The sequence below is a fragment of the Bidens hawaiensis genome, unplaced genomic scaffold, assembly GCF_021521415.1.
Source record: "Bidens hawaiensis isolate Kalapana, Puna unplaced genomic scaffold, B.hawaiensis_p1.1 tig00018902_1, whole genome shotgun sequence".
Lineage (NCBI taxonomy): Eukaryota > Viridiplantae > Streptophyta > Magnoliopsida > Asterales > Asteraceae > Bidens > Bidens hawaiensis.
In genome coordinates this window covers 346,828-368,508 of record NW_027492871.1, presented here as the reverse complement: position 1 = coordinate 368,508, position 21,681 = coordinate 346,828, and the positions used below count along the sequence as shown (strand labels likewise).

General features: G+C 36.9%; 1 protein-coding gene across 1 annotated transcript; it reads right to left on the bottom strand.

Annotated features, from left to right (window-relative positions):
* Positions 1-3,240: 3,240 nt before the first annotated feature.
* On the bottom strand, positions 3,241-4,017 carry LOC143557344 (VQ motif-containing protein 9-like). Its single transcript, XM_077046442.1, has one exon. It carries the CDS (start codon positions 4,015-4,017, stop codon positions 3,241-3,243), a length of 777 nt encoding a protein of 258 aa, XP_076902557.1.
* Between the last annotated feature and the right edge of the window lie 17,664 nt (positions 4,018-21,681).

Here is a 21,681-nt window from a genome sequence, read left to right as displayed (position 1 = left end):
TACCGCCACCGGCCGGCCGAGCCAAGGGAAGAGTCGGGCAGGTCCGAGAGAGAGCGATTAGTGTACTAGCAAGTAAACGAGATCCAAACAAGCCCAAAAAGGTATGATTCTTGATCTTTGAAGTTTAAAGATCCAAGCTTTTTTAGTGTATAAGCGACCGAAAATGGTCGGGAAGCGTAGTGGGTGATATTGAACCATAGCAAGGGTGTTAAAATCGCTCAAAATGCTGGAAAGAAACCGAACAGTGGCTGTCTGGGTAACTTCGCCTGCATCTGGGCAACTTCGCCTTCAAAGCGATGAACTTCGCCTGCAAGCTAAGTTCGCCTGATGAACTTCGCCTGCAAGCTAAGTTCGCCTGATGACAACTTCGCCTGAGGCCAAGTTCGCCTGATGACAACTTCGCCTAAAGCCAAGTTCGCCTGATGACAACTTCGCCTAAGGCCAAGTTCGCCTGATGACAACTTCACCTAAAGCCAAGTTCGCCTGATGACAACTTCGCCTAAAGCTAAGTTCGCCTAAGGTTTAACTTCGCCTAAAGCTAAGTTCGCCTAAGGTTTAACTTCGCCTAAAGCTAAGTTCGCCTAAGGTTTAACTTCGCCTAAAGCCAAGTTCGATTAGGAAGTAAACTAAAAATCTAATGAAAAATGTGTTAAGACAGTTAATGGAAATAAAATTTTTCCAAGCTGACCTGGCAGCTCGACCCCAGCCAGGGGCTCTGCCCCTTGGACCCTGCTAGGGGCTGCCGCCCCTAGACCCCGCTGCCAGGGGCGCTGCCCCCGGACCCCCGTTCGTTGTGGGTCATATAAAGATAGAAATACATTATGAGAAGTGATAGTTAATTGATACGTATACTTGTTATACAGTCAGCCGTGCACAACTGAAGAAAGGAATTACGATTAACGGTGAACGTAACGGTGTTCAGGTGAGTTTCTAGCCCCATTCCTTGTTATGTTTTCGGGGCTGTGTGCATACTTGATGTGTTGTTAATACATTTATCCTAAGTGATAAGTGTATGCCCTATGTGATATATGTGTTATGTAAGAATGATTGCTTGATGGTACGTGAACGATCTTCGGATATTGCACGTACTGTCAGGTTGTAATGCTATGTATAAGGTAAGTATAATATGAATGCTTATGCGTATGAACGTGATAGAGATAATAAAAGAAGGAAATAATAATGTATGGTCGTATGGTTACGAGAAGGGGTACCGAGCCCTAATAATACTCGAGGTATGATGTATGGTTGTATGGTTACGAAAAGGGTACCGAGCCCTAATAATACTCGAGGCATGATGTATGGTTGTATGGTTACGAAAAGGGTACCGAGCCCTAAAAAAAATACTCGGGGTATAATGTATGGAACGAAGAGGGAATCGAACCCTACTAATATTCGAAAACTAGGGACCAGACCCTTATAATATCTGTGATGTTAGGAACCAGACCCTTATAATATCTGTGATGTTAGGGAATCGAACCCTTCTAATATTCGAAACTAGGGACCAGACCCTTATAATATCTGTGATGGTAGGGACCAGACCCTTATAATATCTGTGATGTTAGGGAATCGAACCCTTCTAATATTCGAAAACTAGGGACCAGACCCTTATAATATCTGTGAGGTTATATGGCGAAAGGCTCTTTAAAACGTATGATTATGTATGTAAAGAAAGTATGAAGGTAAAAATGAAAGTAAAAGCACTTAAGTGTGTATGAAAGAAAGTTAAGAGGTTAAGTATGAAGTGTAAAGAATGTATTGTATGATTATGTGATTAACTAGAACTCACTCAGCGTAGCTGACTTTTAGTGTGCACGCAGGTGAGTAGGATGAGACAGCTGGCTTGAGCGGGGACACATGGCAGAAGAATAAGAGCCTGGCATCTGAAGACTTACGATGTTTTAATTTTAATGTTTTAATGTGAAAGACAAAGGACGTTTTGAGACAAGTTATGAAATATTGTAATGTTTTATGAAAGTTTTATATTCCGCGTAAATGTTTTAATTAACTCTGATATTTAGAACTGTGTTTATGAGTAAATCCAACACGAAAGTAGGGTTACCGGTAACGGGGCCTTACACTCCCAATGGTGAAGTACGCCGCCTGTTCCCGCAGCTGCGGATACAAGCCATCAGGGAAGGCTACCCGCACTAATAGCAAGGCTACACGCACAAGTCACTAACTCTCAATAATTCAGTAATGTCACCTGAAGAATGAATGAGCAAGGCGGGAATACTCCCGCCCAAATGAGCCAGTCCGTACGCTTCTGGAGGATCTTTTGTACTATACCTGCCAAGGTATGGACAAAATAGACAAGATCTGACCAAAGCAGCCCATGAACCAATCACAGGGTGACAGCTCACTGACAACAGTACGACGAGGAGCACGCTCTAGTACAAAATGTCACTATCAGCCGCTGCCTACTCACCAACCCTTGTCGTGGCACGTACATAGCCTGCAGTTGGTGGAAAAGGAATAGTACACAGCCGGCCATGTCACTATCAGCCACTGCCTACCCACCAATCACCAGCATGGCACGTGCGTAGCCCACAGTTGGTAGAAAAGGAATATTATACAGCTGGCTGTACCTGCTTGGAAACCTACATTCGGCTATAAATACTCCAACACCTTGGAACGGTATCATATCTTATCTTATACCATCATATATCATCTGATATTATCTAGCTATTTCTCTTAATATACACTTATATTCAGAGCAATCTAGTCTGATTCTCACGCCGGAGGGTGGTCACAAGGAGGTACCCCCCCTTCTCAGTGACGAGCTCAAGGTGTCTGTTTTGCAGGTCACCAGAAGAATAACCATCTTTGCCGGACTTAACCCTCGTTAGAAACATCTACTTAACCCTAAGATTATCCGTAATCTGCCGGGGTCACTTAGTGTTTCTTCAAAACATATAGATCTAGAAATTAAAATAAAGATGCATGAGAACATAAAACATAAAATTGTCCACCATTTCATGTAACACATTTACCATCCCCTAGCAACCACCCAACCTTGATAATAAAAAGAAACAAATAGAAAACCTAAGGTTCCTTTTTACATATTCCAATCATGTACATATCCCATCATTAATCAAATTTTTCAATAACTCAAAACCCCTAATTTTCAAACTAACACATTTGCCCCAATTAATTATTATTATTATTTTAAAAAAAAACTTCCTTTTTATTATTTTCACTACCCGTCTTAAAACAAAGCCTTATCCAACACCATAATAATATTCATCCGACGGGTTTCCACCTAGGGCTTGGTGCCGGTGGCGTCGGTGACAACGGCGTTAATTGTTGAAACCTGAATTCATTTGTTGGCGAGAACGGAAACCTCGGCGAGGGGAGACACCCGAACGCCAGCGGCGACGCCGGCGCCGTAAACTCCGGCACCGGCGGCGGCGGAGGAAACCCGGCGACTTCGGTCTGAAAACACCGCATGTAGGCGGATATCGGCGACTCCGCCGCCGCGTGAACCGCCGGAAACGGCGGCAGCGGCGACAACGGCCGTTGTCTAGCGAAAAAATTCCCAGGTGGGAAATTAACATTAGGGTTTTGCGGCGGCGCTACGGCGGTTGACGGCGGCCGGAGACCAATATGTTGCAACGGCGGCGGGCGGATCTTTTGCAACCGGGAGCTTTGTGGCCTCACCGGCGGCATGACCGGCGGTGGCAGCCTCTCATGCGCCGGAGAGCCGGTGAGCTTCTGAACAACATCCCGGAAGTCACTCTTGCTGACGTTATACACCGGCGGCTGGTTGTGTTGATGACTGGACGGCTGAGATTCATCCAGAGGCTGGTGATGATGATGGATTTGATGAAGTGGGTTTTCAAATTCAAAGGGTTTTCTAAACTGGGGTTTTGAAATCTTGTGTGATAGCTTATGAATTTGCTTCAAATACTGATCTTTGCTGTTGTTGTAAGTACAAGAATCAAGATTAGGGTTAGAGTTTGTAGCAGAAGATTCTTCACCAGTTGAATGACAGCTTTTATAATTATTATTATTATCCATCATTCACACACTCACTCAAGAATGAATATTATCTCTCTCTATATATGTGTGTATATATAGATATATGTGTGTGTGAATGTAACAATCTGTTATTATAATAATAATAATAATAAGTTGTTTGGATTAGATAAAAAATTAAATTAACGTACTAACGGTGATAATCAAATAGTGTAATTATATATACAACATAGTTAATTATAGTGTAGTGTGATTACATTACGATATAATTACATAATTACACTACTTATATTTGTAATTATACTATTTGATTATTACAGTTAGCACACTAATTTAATTTGTACATTAACTTTCCCCTGATAATAATAATGTCATGTCTTAGAGCGAGTGTTCACTGGCGATAATCTAAGATAAGAGGTTTTCTGGAATCGAAAGACGAGTGTACCCTAATGTGATAATTTAGCCAGTGATTTATTCAAAAAGTAATAAATAATGTGATACTATTATCTGAGAAGATGAAACTTTAATAAAAAGAGTGATATGTGTTCAAAAACAGAGACAATGAAGCAATATTATATAAATCCAGACATCTTTTAATGTTGTAGATATGTTTGAATGGAGAGATAGGAGGGACATCACATGGACTATGTAGACTTTTGGACACACCAACCTTCTTTTCCGAATGGAACAAATTTGTTGATGTATCACTGTTTTTATTATATGGGTAAATTGGTAACTTTATGTTGAGTTGTCATGTTACATAAAGGAAAGTAATTAATACGTAACTAGTTGCTTGTCTATGTGCTTTATGACGGGAGACCTTTATTATAGAGTGAAAAAACACTATGCATAAGCCATATGATGTGGTGGGACTTTGGTCGGTAATTAATATGGTTTCAGTATCATATTATTAATTTGGATTATCATGTTAAAAATTTGGGTGTTATGTAACTTAATGGAACTTAAAGGATATCATATTTAAAAAGTGCGTTTAATTGTGTATTTGATGAAACCACTCCTTTAGGGTTATCATTTGAAAAATTATGCAATTAATGAAGCTTTAGAGGTACAATTTGTAATTTGTTTAACATGATTTTCACCTCGGTACTTACAATATGTATTATAATTATAATAAGTTTTAAGTAAAAAAAATGTGAGAATTATATAATGCATTGTATGTGGTAATGTTTTATAAATATAATTGAAGTCTCAAAGAAAACGCTTTATAGATAAGCGTCTTATACATCACACTTAAAATAGAATGTAGAGATACATTATGTGTTAAACGTCACTCTCTATGTATATTAAAATATGTTAGCAAGTTTGGATTGGTTGAATAGTTGTCATGAAGAATGATTATAATCTAAATAAGTAAAGAATATGAATTACTTGACTTTTGAGTCCAACCAAAACACTTGAAAACGATGATTAGCTCTAAAATATTATATTTTTATTATCTAAAACATAAAAAAGAATATATGTTTGGCTCAAATATGGAAAAGAAACTTATTAACGGGAATTGGGGTAAAAAAATTAGTAAGGGACAAAAATGGGTCAAAAAAAGCAGTTAAAACTTAAAGTAGTATCTGAAAAGAAGCCAAATGAAGAGTCATGACTCACGATTTAGTTGCCTTTTAACTCCTCGGGAGTATAATATTTTTATTATACTTTTCTTTTTCATGTCTTTTGTTAATTCCCATAAATATTGTGTAAATACATAGACAATGACAAAGGAAAAGGTATATTTTAGTCATTCACAATTTATACTAATTTAATACTTGAGAATCATTGTGTATTATTGGATTGGTTGGTATTGAGGTACTTAAAGCCTAAATCAAACAAGTATTCAATCAAAATATATGTATCAAAATATAGAATGAGTTATAGCAAATAAGTAGAATCACATTGTTGAGAACAATTACTTTGTTGAGAACAATTCCAAGCATTACATCATTGATCTCTTTACTAACTTGGTTATAGAAACGATTTTGTTGTTGAAAACTTAGTCGTTTTGACGTTTGCCAGATACAATAACATGTAGTACGGAAAATAGCATAGATCGGTTTCTTTTAAGCATATTTCTTGTTATAAAGTTATGATCTTCCGGCAATTTTGAAAGAAAAAATATATATATATGATACACCAACATGTAGTACGGAAAATAGCATGGAGGTAACATGCACCATTGACTTATGAGTTATGATGTTCCTAACCGAGTTTGTCAAATTACAAGATACTAACAGGCAGCATGGTGTCTCTTTGTATTCGCCACATAATGCAAAGTCTTGAAATTGTTTGAATATTTATTATAGATAGAGCTTCAAGTGTTGGTATACTCTCTATTTTCGCTTTCTAACTAAAAATATTATCTTAGATAGAGTTTCCACGTTTTTGTAACATGTCTCAATCATGCGCAACTTTATAGTTTTCAAATCAAATAATTGCGAGAATCGATCGCATAGGGGTACTTTATGCGCTCAACGATCTAGCCAAACCCTAATTTCTTTACTACAACCCACCACGTGTGTTCCCTAATATACACTAGGTCACTTTGCACCTGTTAAGGCGTAATCAAATTTTGTTATGTTGTTCAACGTGCTCGGTAAACTAACCTTTGAGGGAATTGAGTGCCACAATCTTGACCTACAGTGTAGAGCCCAAATGATTTTGATACAAAGACTTTTAGTTTCCATCTTGAGTCATCACCGTTCTTAGTAAGTAATCCGAGATTAGTTGCTTTTGACGATCCTACATCTAGACCATCCGAAGCTTTTGAGGCAACTACTTTCTCCCAAGCGACCTAGTGTCACTACAAGAAATTAACCCTATAGCGACGAAGGCTATATCGAGGACAAAAGTCGTCGCTATTACCAACCTTTTCTCGAGGACATTTCGTCGATATAGGGTTGGTCAAGCTTTTTCACTTTTGGACCTTATTTCAACGACATATCGTCGAGATATGCTGCAGCAAACTTTTGGAGGGACACCAAAAATAAACGCGCCAAGTTGAAATCCTATTTCGACGACATGTCGTCGCTATAGCCTAAATTAAATTTTATTTAATTTTTATTTTATTCCGAGTAGATAAATAAATGAAAAAAATCAATAAAATAAAATAAACAAGCTATTGCGACGACATCTCCTCGCTATAGGCTAAATTAACTTAATTTATTTATTTTTTTATTGATGATAAAAATAACAAAAAGTATAAAATAAGTTTTTTTTAAAGAAAATTGCCAACCCTATATCGAGGACAAGTTGTCGATATAAGGTTAATGTAATTTTTTTAGTTAATCTATATCGACGACATTTCCTCGACATAGAGTAATTAAAAAAAATAATTATTTTTACTTTCTACTTTATTATATGTGTGTGTATTAATTGTTATTACTACTTATTTTCTTTTGGTATTGTATTCGCCTCGTATGTACGTATCTATGTATGTACGTGTTCATGTATGTATGTATGTGTCTTGTATGCATGTATGGATGGGTCTGTGCGTCTATGTATGTATGTGTGTGTTTGTGTATGTATGTATGTGTCTATGTGTCTCGTATGTATGTATGTATGTATGTATGTAGGTATGTAGGTATGTGTCTCGTATGTATGCATGTATGTATGTATGTATGTATGTATGTGTGTGTGTGTCTGTATGTATGTATGTGTCTATGTATGTATGTGTCTATGTGTCTCGTATGTATGCATGCATGCATGCATGTATGTATGTATGTGTGTGTGTGTGTGTGTGTGTCCGTATGTATGTATGTATGTATGTGTCTATGTCTCTCGTATGTATGGATGGGTCTGTGCGTCTATGTATCTATGCATATATGTATGTATGTGTCTATGTACATACGTTGGTATGTTTGTATGTATATATGTGTCTATGCGTCTATGTATGTTTGTATGTATATATCTGTCTATGCGTCTATGTGTGTAGGTATGCCTGTATGCGTCTGTATGTGTGTATGTATGTATGTATATATATATGTATGCACGTATGTGTCTATGTATGTATGTATGTGTGTGTGTATGTATGGTCTATATGTCTCGTATGTATGTATGGATGGGTCTGTGTGTCTATGTATGTATGTGTATAAGTATATTTATACATATAATTTTTATTTTATTTTTAATATAAGAACAACTATTAATAATATAATTGTTATTATCATTAATATAATTAATGTATATAAAGAAAAGAAAAAAATTATTGAAAAATAGCCTATAGTGACGAAATGTCCTCGCTAAAGGTAAAATAAATTATTTTCATTTATTTTATAATACTGAGTGATAGATAAATAATAAATAAAAAAAGAAATTGACCTGTATCGACGACATGTCTTCGATACTAAGTTTGGCGGTATGGAGGGAAATTTAGCCGCATGAATGAAAATTTCAATATTTTAACATTGGCCTATATCGACGAAATGTCCTCGCTATAAGTCCCAGCTTTATATTCTAATTTCTTTCTCAGTTTGGTTCACAATCTCACTTCCACTCCTCCAAACTTATTTTGTGCCACTGCCATGTCCGGTTTTGCAGCTGCCGGTATCTTTCACCATCACTCGTCCCTCCGCCGTAGTTGATAACTTTCACCACCATTGATTTCACCTCCGCCGGCCTTCACCACCACTGGTTTCACCTCCGCTGGCCTTCACCACCACCGGTTTCACCTCCGCCAGCGCAGCCACTCGCCGATGTATCCCAACTCTGTTACCGCCGCCAGTCCCGATTCACAAATTTGGTACCACGCAATTGTTGTATTTGTGTATCTTTGTTTGAACTATAGACATAATTTAGTTTTAATTATATGTTTGACTAGTATGTTTGATAATAGATATTTAGGATGTGATTTTGCCCTAAATTTAGGATGTGTATTAGGGGTGTTATCCGGGTAAAATGTTGGGTCGGGTTACTCGAGTTAGCGCTTCACGGAATTTGACTTAAAGAACAACCCGTTTATGAATGGATTGTTCGGTTTTGGGTGAAGCGGGTTGAGTTTAAACAAGTTGGGTTTCTGGTTGGTTTTCAGGCCGATATTTCGGCCCATTAGCTGTTGAACATTTTACTTTCTGCTGGACATTTTAGTTTGACTTCATCTCATTTAGTTTTATTGTAATTTGTCATCTTATTATACAGATACTTGGTCTTCTACGGATAATAATAGTGGAAGCATGGCTAACTACATAAGAAATCATCAGCTGGTAATTGTCTCATTTTATCCTTTTGAATTGTAACCTTTTCTTTGAGCTTTATTCTTGGTTAGAGATCAATTTGGTTTCATACGTTTTTTCTATTTTAATTGTTGATGAAACGCACACATAACTTTTTGATGCTTTATGTGGATCATGATAGATAATCAACTTATCCTCATTAATAGTTTACATTAATGCCTATATCGTTGCAAGCTTAAACTGAAATCAAGATTTTGGTACTTGATTTTTTTCGGATTTTGGTATTGATTTATATGTATGTCTTTGTATGTGTTCGACACATTAACGTACATAATTTACTTTATATATAGACTTATGTCTAATAATCTCTATGTCTAAACTAGGGTCAATCCATTAAATTTATCGCCATCAAAAATCAAGTAAGTGTTTTACCCTGTAAACCATTTTATACATATTATTATGTATGTATGCTTGTTCATAACATATATAACTGTATTTATTTTATCGTATTAGATGGAAGGTCGATACTCGTGATCAAGAGAGGATTGTGATCGGCTTCATGTATGTATAAAACTCTATATTTTTGGTTATTTTGAGAACGCTTGTATAAGATGTATGTTCTTTTTGTTTTTTTTTATTATTTTGCTACTTATTATACTTTTATTAGTTTTGGTAATTTTGACAATTTGGTTGAAAAAACCAGGTAAAGAATGATATATAATATATATTTTTTTTAATTTTGGTAACCAATCTCGAGGACATATCGTCGAGATAGGGTTAATTTAATATTTTTATTGTAAGGCTATATCGACGACAAGTCCTCGAAATAGGGTGATTAAAAAACGATTAATCATTTTTTAATCACCCTATCTCGAGGACATGTCGTCGATATAGGTGACTCTGTATCAACGACTCTATCTCGACGACAATTTTAAGCTATTACGACAATTATGTAGTGACGACGGATATATCGAAGACAAGTCGTCGACAAAGGCTATATCGAGGACAAACAGGGCCTATCTCGACGACTTTTGTCTTCGCTAAAGCCCCTGTTGGTTGTAGTGTGTATATTTCATGTCCCCGCATTTGAAATAAAAACCATTAAAGCAGTGCTGATTTTCGGTTGCTGTTTTAGTCATATCCTTTGCAACCTCAAATACAAGAAAGTGATGCCAAATATTTACTTTCTAATTTAGTTATGTTGCTACAACTTTGACCACATGATTATATGTTGATAGCGATAGGGAAAAGTTAAAATACAAGGGAGACAAAAATGAGAAGTGTGAAAAATATTTGTGACCATACAAAAAACCCATCAAATAAAATTCCAAAAAATTAATAAAAAATTTTAACTCAAAATATAAATAAAAAATAAAAAAAATGAAAAAAAAATGTTTCCCTATTCTCGTTCAAAAAAAAACAAAAACAAAAAAAAAACTCTGAAAAGACACAATGCAAAGACAAAAGACACAATGACGAAAATGAACAAAAGACATAATTATGACTACAAGAAATAGGGGCGACACTATTAGCGGCAACCTTGAAATTTGAGCCGCTAAAAGTAAAAGCGGGATCGATCCCTCTCTTTCTCTCCCAAAATTATTCAATCTGAAATTTCTTTCTCGGCTCCTCTTTCTCTTCTCTTCTCTTCCAAAATTTCTGAAAAACCCTCCCATCTCCGATTAACCACCACTGGTGACCACCTCCGCTTCTGTATACCTCGCCACCACCACCTTAATTCCAACCACAACCACAGCCGGCCGCTTCTGACTTCCGACAACAACACTGCTTCCGTTACCAACCTATGGGTTTGACATTGCTGCTGTTGACCTGTGGGTTCGACATCGCCTGAGTACACCTGATCCATGGTATGCCAAATGATCCTTCTAATTTCTTTACTTTTTTTTCATGTGTTTAGATTTAGTGTTTGTAATGGATTGAGGCTTATGAGCTAATACTTGTGCAAGGTAGGTATTTCTTTGTTCTTGCTTGCTGAGATTCTATTTGCAGCTATTAGTCTTGTATTATTGCATCGCATGAACTTACTTTTGTAGATACATAAGGTATCATTTTAGTTTTCATTTTAATATCTTAACTGTAATGACTAGGGGTGTTCATGGCTTGGTTTAAAACCGTGAAACCATCCAAACGGTTTCTTATTTTTATTTTCGCTTGGTCAATTTAACAATTTTTAAACCATAACGAATAGTTTGGTTTGTAGTTTATACGAAAAATAAACCCTATAAACCGGACCAGACTGTTTCTTATGTATGCACGTTGAATACAAAATGGACTAAGTAATTGCAGGTTGCAAAATCTCAAATGGGCTGTTTGTTGACAGTAAATGTTATATTTTTCCCTAGTATATGCAGTATGGTTAAATTTAATGCAATCACTAAATAATTTAGCACTTAGCAACTAAATTTAAATATCATCTATGGGAAATCTAAAAATAAAAAGTGTTGAAAATTTCTGATATGTAATAAACTGCAGAAAGGAAAATTAAATTGAAAGATCAAGTATAAAACAAACCAAATAATTCCAAGCGGTGAAACCAAACGAGAACCACGAGCTGGGCCAAACTTGGCTTGCGCTCGGCATGTTTACAGAGCAAGCCGGTTCTACCTGATTTGTTTACTAATTAACCAATTTTGAGCAACTTTGAGCTTTCTGAATTGTCTTTACAGGTAGCCGATTTGTGGGGACAAAGCTGTGAGCCAGGTAACTTAACCAAAGTTAAAATTTTTATTCCACACAATAACATATACTGTTTCATCAAGGAAAAATGACTAATTAATGATGTTTTTTTGGAGCATGTAATAATGGAGATTGCTGGAGGTGGTGCAGACTATTGCTTTGAGTGTGTTGGTATGAAGTCAGTGGTGTGTGAAGCTCATGCTTTTTGTAGGAAGGTAGATTTTATATTTATTTTATTCTGCTCATCATTTTTAATAGGGCTGGTAATGTTGATTTGGGAAGAAAAAAGTGTTTTCAAATGGTTTGTTAATAGGGCCTATAGTCATTATTTTGGAGATATTTTCTCAACTTTTTTCATTCATTGATGCGCAGGGTTTGAACGAGTCAATTTTAACTGGCGAAGTAGGTAGCGCGTTAAAAGGCGTATGGATTTTAACATCTGTTCATCAACTAATCAATGATTTTCAATGCTTTTAGGTAAATCAAATGTTGACTTTCCTTTCAGTAATGGTTTACCTTGTCCGTAAACAAACCGAACATTAAGTGAATGGATATGAACACATGTTTCATTTGTTTTTTTATGTTCGTAAATGTTTGTTGTTCATTCGTGTACTACTTTCAGTTGATGTTTCTTAACTATAATTGAACACAAAAACGTTTATTTTCTTAACAAACGGACACAAACAAGAATGCCTCGCTCATGGGTTTTTTTTTTTTTAACTTCTTGCAGATTAAAACGTACATGAAAACGGGGAAAGTTGGTGCTGAAATGCAGGCTATAGAGTGGGATGAAGAATGGGAGGATGTAGATGGTGCTATCAAGGAGTTCGCTAAACTGTTTGACAAGTTTTTTGGGAATGAGTTTGAGCCGTGGGAAAGAGCGAGGAAAATTCAAAGATACCACATACGGGATATTTGAAGAGTTAATTGTTTGTTTTATGTTTAACTTAAACAAAACATTTGGAACACTTGACGTTTATGTACTTTTGTTTGCTTATAAAAATCTGATGGTTGTGGTATGCGTTTTGAAAACATCTGCACATGGTTGTTCTAGCAGCAAAAAATTGGAAATGCAAAAAAAAAATAAAAGGTTTGCCGGAATCTAACGCCGGATTCCGGCAACATCTTTAGCGACGACACCTTTAGCAGCGACATTAGACTATTAGCAATGACATAAAGACTATTAGCGACGAAATATTAGCGGCGACGCCGCTTAAGTATTTGCGGCGAAATATAGGGTTATTAGCGACGACTTTGGTCGCCGCTAAAGCTCAATTTTTTTGTAGTGTATAACTAAAAAAAGACACATAAATCGCAAAATATAATACAATGTTGAACAAAATATAACACAATGTTGAGTAATATAACACAATATCAAGGAAAAAAGACACAATCAATGACGAAAATAAACACAAAACACAATGATAAACAAAAAGACATAATGGTATTTTTCACTCAACATTGTGTCTTTTTCGAGTTTTTTTTTAGAACGAGGAAGACGGTGGAAATATTTTTGTGTTTTTACTTTTTTTGTTTTTTATTAAATTTTGAGTATTGATTTTTTATTTATTTTGAAGGGTTCTTTTTGTGTGACTATAAATCCTTCTCCCTTTGTAGAATAACCTGACCCGATAGCGATATTGTATAACCTTGATTAATGATTACACAATATGAAAGCTATTTCGATGATTAATTTTATTGCCTTATATTCGTTGTCTAGGAACATAGTGTTTTTTAATTTTGAAAACATTCTATTACACACATCACGACCACTATTTTAATCGTCTTAACAACATTACGTTGAATGTGGTGATAGTTAGTGTCATCATGTCTCGTGTTTACTCAAAACACATGCATTATTATTATTATTATTTTATGACTTTATTGATAGATGCTAGAACATAAAACAACCTTGGTGGTACAACACGGTTGTAATACATGTTCCCTAAATGGCGTACTTCAAAAAATAGACTTGATTGAAAAAAATACTTTAATGTGTTTGCATGCTTAAAAACGTGATTACTTTCAACACTGTTTACCAAGTTCATCGTCTAATAATTAAAAAAAACGTAACAATTCTTAAAATCAGACCTAGCACCACCACACATGTAGTTCAAGAAGACATTACGAAGTAATACCGAGCAAAGATTGATGTTATTAAAAATCCTTTGAAATTACTTTAAGTGATGTTCATGTCAGATACGACGATCTTCCTACAAACCTACCAGACATCATGATCTATCACTCTTTGTGTGTGTTTGTGTAACTATTTGAACGAATCCCATGAACGTCATTGACCGGTGTCTTTGTATAGTAAATAAAAGTTCTCATGATACACAAGTTATGTTTCATTATCACATAATTATGTATATTTATCGAAGAGTTAAATATAAGTTGGAATGTAAATTGTAGCTGTGTATATATCACATGCATTAAGTCATTGCTTGAAAGAAAGTTGTCATTGCTTAAAAGAAAGTGTAATATGCATAAATAAATTATTTATTCGAATAAAGATGTATACTCAATAACATGCATATTATGGCTAGATTTTTTTTCTTAAATATTTTTTAACGACAACTATCATTAATATATCACTAAGAAGGCAAACCTAGCAAGAAGCTAGAGCCAACAAAACAAACAAAACATCAAAACAAAAAATTACACAAATCGTTCCAATTTGACGCCTTAAACAAAGATTTATTTTTTATCCAAAGATACGCCGAAGATTTAATGCTTTTTATGATCACCGTAGCATCCGAAATGGCTTTACCATCAAAGTGGCCTTCATTACGTGCTTTCCTAATACACCAACAAGCCGCTATAATAATCCCTCGCAAAACGTTTTTTAATTAAAGAGAGGGGCAATTTTGTGTAGAACGAGTAAATCACGGACCTAGAAAACAAAAATCAGAGGGCTTTTGCACTACGTACTAACGAAGTGCCATATCTGATTGGCAAGTAACTGGTGACAAACTAATAAGTGATTAATAACTACCTGCTAATTAGGTAAAAGGTTTCAATGGACAAGAACCTGTATGATTAAAGATTACAAATATAAATTGAAGTACAATGTACTATTAAAAAAACACTAGAAAAATATTAGACGTTTACAACAAAATGACCATCTATCTCTTTGTATTTATTTAATATTCATGATGGTGACTAGAGAGAGCAACTTACGGTGGATTTGAATGTACATTCCAAAAATTATGATTTGATTAGCTATAATATTCTTATAATATCAGTAGCTTTGAATGTTTAAATTATTTAATTACGTACAACTAATTGATTTGATAAGCTATGGCTACAAGAGAATGAGTATAAATATGTAAAAGACTAAAGGGGAAGTATAAAATGAAAATCCACTTGAGTTGTGAAAACCTTATGTAACATTGTTTTTTTTGTTACACACGTAACATGTATTGTTACATTTAATACAAAACATCGAAAAATCAAAAAAACATTTTTTTGCTATTTTTTAACATTTTTTTACTAATTTTTATATATATTTTCAGGAAAGAGAAAATGTTATATATATGTTTACATTTTTTATTAACTTTAACTGTGGATCACAAGATTTAAACTTTAATTAAAAACATGTGGTTGAGAATAGATTTCTAGAGTTTTCACAACTCAAGTGAGTTTTTATTTTAACCTAACCCAAAGACTAAAAATGTAAAATTAAGTAACATATCTATAATCTATCTATTCTTACACAACTTTTTTTTAGTTAGTAAAATATTATTTTTCCTTGCAAGAATGTTTGTTTTTTTATCAATTACTTTTATTGTAGTGTTTGGTAGTAGTAAGTACTTAGTAACCATGATAGTGAATTGGTGATCACTTGTAACATCCCGAAATTTCTAAAGTAATATTTAATATATTATTTTTTCGGGTGAAATAAACGAGTTAGTGGAGCGATAATAATAACAACAAATATGAATACTTAGTAGGATAATTAGATGGGATTAGATAGGAACCAAAAGGAAATATGGGCCTTCGGCCCATGAGCTTAAGAGAGTATAAATACCCCTTAAACCTCAATCCTTTCCATTCCATCCATTTACCCATCTTAATCTCTACACACACCCAAAACACACACGACCCGAACCAAGATCCAAAGGCGAGGACCCGAGCTTGTTGGTGCTAGATCATCGTGACGAACCAAAGCAACAAGACCAGCTCGTGTTCGTAGTTTGACTCATTTACGGTACGTTTATATCGAGAACTTGTTCGTTTAGGTTTGGATTAGTATAGAAATGATAGATCTGTGTTTGTATGGTAAAAACGAATCCAACAAAGCTAAACTTACTGAAAATGGTTATGATTTGATGGGTTAATTGATTGATAAAAAAACCCGTAACCTATATGCCCAAATCGCACCCTTTAAACATCGATGTTATGTCGATTTGATGGTTGGGGTTTGTAGGCGCTGGTCAGACGATTCCGTGGATACCTAAATCGAGTTATTTGGTTAAGAAACGAAGGATTTAAGAACGAACAGTAGCTGCAGCCGACAACTTCGCCTGCAAGCTAAGTTCGCCTGATGAACTTCGCCTGCAAAGCTAAGTTCGCCTGATGACAACTTCGCCTAAAAGCTAAGTTCGCCTGATGACAACTTCGCCTAAAAGCTAAGTTCGCCTGATGACAACTTCGCCTAAAGCTAAGTTCGCCTGATGACAACTTCGCCTAAAAGCTAAGTTCGCCTGATGACAACTTCGCCTAAAGTTAAGTTCGCCTGATTACAACTTCGCCTAAAGCCAAGTTCACATAAGGTTTAACTTCGCCTAAAGTCAAGTTCGACTAGAAAATAGATTAAAAACGATAAATAAAAGTAAGCTAATACTAGGCCACCAGATTAGATCAGGCGAGTATTGATACGTGTAACTTATACAGTCAGCCGAGCTCAGTTAAAGAAGGGATTTACAACTATCGGAGGAAGAAGCAGAGTTCAGGTGAGTTTCTAGCCCCATTCCTTGTTATGTTTTCGGGCGATGTGTTTGTTAATACATTTATCCTAAGTGATAAGTGTATGCCATATGTGATATATGTGATGGATATGAATGATTGCTTGTCGGTACGCGAACGATCTTCGGATATTGCGCGTACTGTCAGGTTAAAAAAATAAAGGTACGAATATTATATATCGAAGATGTATGAATATTACAAATGAATACTTGTCGGGGCGTGAACGATCTTCGGATATTGCACGTAACGACAAGGGGTATGGTTGTTAAATGAAGGATGTAAAGAACGCCTAGAGTGTTCTTATGCTATAATGTAATTATTGTATATGTGAAATATGTGTATACAGGTACACGAATGGTATGTGAGTTCTACGTTCGACATAGTAAGTTAGGATGGCAAATCCCTCTAGCTTCTGTCGGACATAGACTCGGCTGGTGATGGCGTAGTTAAGGACTGCGGGCCTTATACGTAATGTAGATGATAGATGTAAACGTAGATAGGGACGGTGGGCCTTATACGTGTTACAGATAATAGACGACAACGTAGTTAAGGACTGCGGACCTTATACGTATTATAGATAGGCATCAGCATAGGGAAGGACTGTGGACCTTATACGTGCTGTGGTAGCATAGGGGAGGACTGCGGACCTCGTACGTGCTATGAATTAGGTTGCAACATAGGGAAGGACTGTGGACCTTGCACGTACCATGAATGGTGAACATAGGTAAGGACTGCGGACCTTTTACATGTTCACGACCTTGAGTACAGGTATAGACGGCGGACTATGAACGTATTCTCGGTAGACTGAGGTTAGTGATTGTAGATATGTATGTATGTATGGTAGTAAGTATGTATGTAGAACAGAAGGGTAACTAGTTAAGTACGGATATGTATCTTCGGATATGTATGTATGTGTATGTATTGTATGGCGTCTGATTAACTAGAACTCACTTAGCGTAGCTGACTTTTAGTATGCACGCAGGTGATCAGACCAAAGAACTAGCATGAGGATGGCACATGGCATGGGTTGAACGGCTGGCATCTTAAGATGGAAGAAAAGATGTTTTAAATATAATGATTTGTTTTATAATATTAAGGAAGAGATTGAATGTTTTTGTAACGAATGCTTCAAGTAAACGTTTCCGCGAAAGTTTTAATGAACTCTGATTTGTAAGAACTGTGTTTATGAGTAAATCTGATGCTAAAGTAAGGCTACCGGGTTCGGGGCCTTACAAGTTGGTATCAGAGCATGAGTTCGAGAGATTTAAGCATCCTACATGCTTAGACTCGAACAGAGAATGAGATTTAAAATGAGAAAGAAAGAAGATGCCAGTTCAAGATAGCCATGTGTCGCTCAAGCAAGATCAGTAAAGGTAAAGTGTATGATTAAATGATACATGTTAATGAGAAAGAAAAGATACGTGAACGGCAGGGATAGGAATAATTGATTGTTTGATTTGACTAACTGCTTAAGTAGAACCAGCACAAATGGACTCATAAAGGGAAGTGTATAGGACACGGAAAGCAACGTGATCAGCTAGTCACAGCTGGCCACTGTTATTACCTGTTAGCCTTGCTATCCTTGTACTAAATAGTTCATTGAGGGATGATGTTTGTGTTTTCCCTTTTAGAATACGATGGCTGGAGCTGGAGAAATTGTTGGAACTGGAGGTCGCACTGGACGTCGTGGCAGGCCTCGTCTTGTCCGGCAACCCTCGGTAGAAGAAGCTTCCAACACCGAAGATGAAGGAAGCGCAGCTGGAGGAGACCAGAACAACAACGAAGAGGTTCAACTTAGCCCTGCAGTTCAAGCAGCCATTGTTCAAGCTGTAGCTGTTGCTGTGAAGAACCTGAATCCCGAAAGATCTGCTGGAAGCCGTGAACGAACTGCTGAAGGGGCGGGTGGTGATGGTAGGAAGGATGGGGAAGGAGAAAGAGAGGCCTCGAGTGAGGATAAGTCTGTGAAGGTCGATGACAGGAAAAGAGGCCAAGATGGGTGCAACTATAAGTCCTTCAAAGGATGCGACCCGCCAAAGCTGACTGGGTTGGGAGACGCAATCGCTACTCTCCAATGGATAACCACTATGGACAAGATTATCCACATTAGCGAATGCCGTCCCGACCAGGCTGTGGGTTATGCTACTCAGTCATTTGAGGAAGAAGCTATGTATTGGTGGGAAAGTGTGGAGCAGAGAAAGACTAGGGATGAGATCAAGGCGTTGAGATGGGACGATCTGAAGGAGTTGGTGATGAAGAAGTTTTGTGCAGATGCCGAGGTTGAAAGGACGGAGATGAAGTTCCTGAATTTAAAGGCCGGTATGATGACGCATCGTGAGTATACTACCGAATTCAATTGACTATCTAGGTTGGTGCCTGATATGGTTGATACTGAGGTCCAGAGAATCAAATGTTATGTGAGGGGATTGCCACAAAAAGTCCGCATGTTAGTCAGGGCAAATAAACCTGCTACTTTTGACTCTGCTGTTGAACTTGCAGAAGTGGTTTATGCTGACCTGGCTGAGGACGATGTGGTGGTGGAGGAAAAGAAGGAGAAGAAATGGGCTACCTCTGCTAAGCGGTCTGGCAAGATGGTGACAACAACTGATGAGAGGAAGGCCAAGGTTGGGAACAAGGATGCATGTAAGACGTGTGGGCAAGTGCACCGGGGGGAATGCAGGACTGGGACAGACAGGTGCTATCGGTGTGGAAAGAGTGGGCATTACTCCCGAGAATGCCCTGATCGTCCAAAGTGCTTCAAATGCGGAAAAGCTGACCACATGGCTAGGGATTGCAAGGAATCAGTGGCGGGAGGTGCGAAAGGATAAAGACTTGGGGAAACTGCAGAGAGGAACACTTGATGAAGGAATAATTGCTCATGCAATGGTTTTATTAAATTACATTTGCTTAAGAACTTGTTTTGTGTTAAGGTTTAAAACTTATGTTTATCAGTGACGTGTAATATATTGAGTTTGGTTATGAATGATTATTATGTTATGATGAAATGTTGTTTTAGACAATAGTGTTAAAAGTACTAATCGAAGCCCTTGGAAGGATGAGATGAGTCTTGGTACATCGAGGGTCTCATGGACAAGCTACCTTAAATAGCTAAAACACATGACCACCACTCGATGGCTGCAAAGTCGGGAGTAAGAAGGATAACTCAGAAAGCAAGGTGATTCAATAAAGTGTGCGATTATAAAGAAAAAAGGTATTCCTTTTACAAGAAATAAGCTAGGTTTCGGGGACGAAACCTCTTTAAGGAGGGAAGACTTGTAACATCCCGAAATTTCTAAAGTAATATTTAATATATTATTTTGTCGGGTGAAATAAACGAGTTAGTGGAGCGATAATAATAACAACAAATATGAAGACTTAGTAGGATAATTAGATGGGATTAGATAGGGACCAAAAGAAAATATAGGCCTTCGGCCCATGGGCTTAAGAGAGTATAAATACCCCTTAAACCCCAATCCTTTCCATTCCATCCATTTACCCATCCTAATCTCTACACACACCCAAAACACACACGACCCGAACCAAGATCGAAAGGCGAGGACCCGAGCTTGTTGGTGCTAGATCGTCGTGACGAACCAAAGCAACAAGACCAGCTCGTGTTCGTAGTTCGACACATTTACGGTACGTTTATATCGAGAACTTGTTCGTTTAGGTTTGGATTAGTATAGAAATGATAGATCTGTGTTTGTATGGTAAAAACGAATCCAACAAAGCTAAACTTACTGAAAATGGTTATGATTTGATGGGTTAATTGATTGATAAAAGAACCCGTAACCTATATGCCCAAATCGCACCCTTTAAACATCGATGATAGGTCGATTTGATGGTTGGGGTTTGTAGGCGCTGGTCAGACGATTCCGTGGATACCTAAATCGAGTTATTTGGTTAAGAAACGAAGGATTTAAGAACGAACAGTAGCTGCAGCCGACAACTTCGCCTGCAAGCTAAGTTCGCCTGATGAACTTCGCCTGCAAAGCTAAGTTCGCCTGATGACAACTTCGCCTAAAAGCTAAGTTCGCCTGATGACAACTTCGCCTAAAGCTAAGTTCGCCTGATGACAACTTCGCCTAAAAGCTAAGTTCGCCTGATGACAACTTCGCCTAAAGCTAAGTTCGCCTGATGACAACTTCGCCTAAAGCCAAGTTCGCCTAAGGTTTAACTTCGCCTAAAGTCAAGTTCGACTAGAAAATAGATTAAAAACGATAAATAAAAGTAAGCTAATACTAGGCCACCAGATTAGATCAGGCGAGTATTGATACGTGTAACTTATACAGTCAGCCGAGCTCAGTTAAAGAAGGGATTTACAACTATCGGAGGAAGAAGCAGAGTTCAGGTGAGTTTCTAGCCCCATTCCTTGTTATGTTTTCGGGCGATGTGTTTGTTAATACATTTATCCTAAGTGATAAGTGTATGCCATATGTGATATATGTGATGGACATAGGTAAGGACTGCGGACCTTTTACGTGTTCACGACCTTGAGTACAGGTATAGACGGCGGACTATGAACGTACTCTCGGTAGACTGAGGTTAGTGATTGTAGATATGTATGTATGTATGGTAGTAAGTATGTATATAGAATAGAAGGGTAACTAGTTAAGTACGGATACGTATCTTCGGATATGTATGTATGTGTATGTATTGTATGGCGTCCGATTAACTAGAACTCACTCAGCGTAGCTGACTTTTAGTATGCACGCAGGTGATCAGACCAAAGAACTAGCATGAGGATGGCACATGGCATGGGTTGAACGGCTGACATCTTAAGATGGAAGAAAAGATGTTTTAAATATAATGATTTGTTTTATAATATTAAGGAAGAGATTGAATGTTTTGTAACGAATGCTTCAAG

Coding starts and splice junctions, on each gene's coding strand:
- LOC143557344 (XM_077046442.1), bottom strand. CDS start 4,017: ATGGATAATAATAATAATTATAAAAGCTGTCATTCAACTGGTGAAGAA.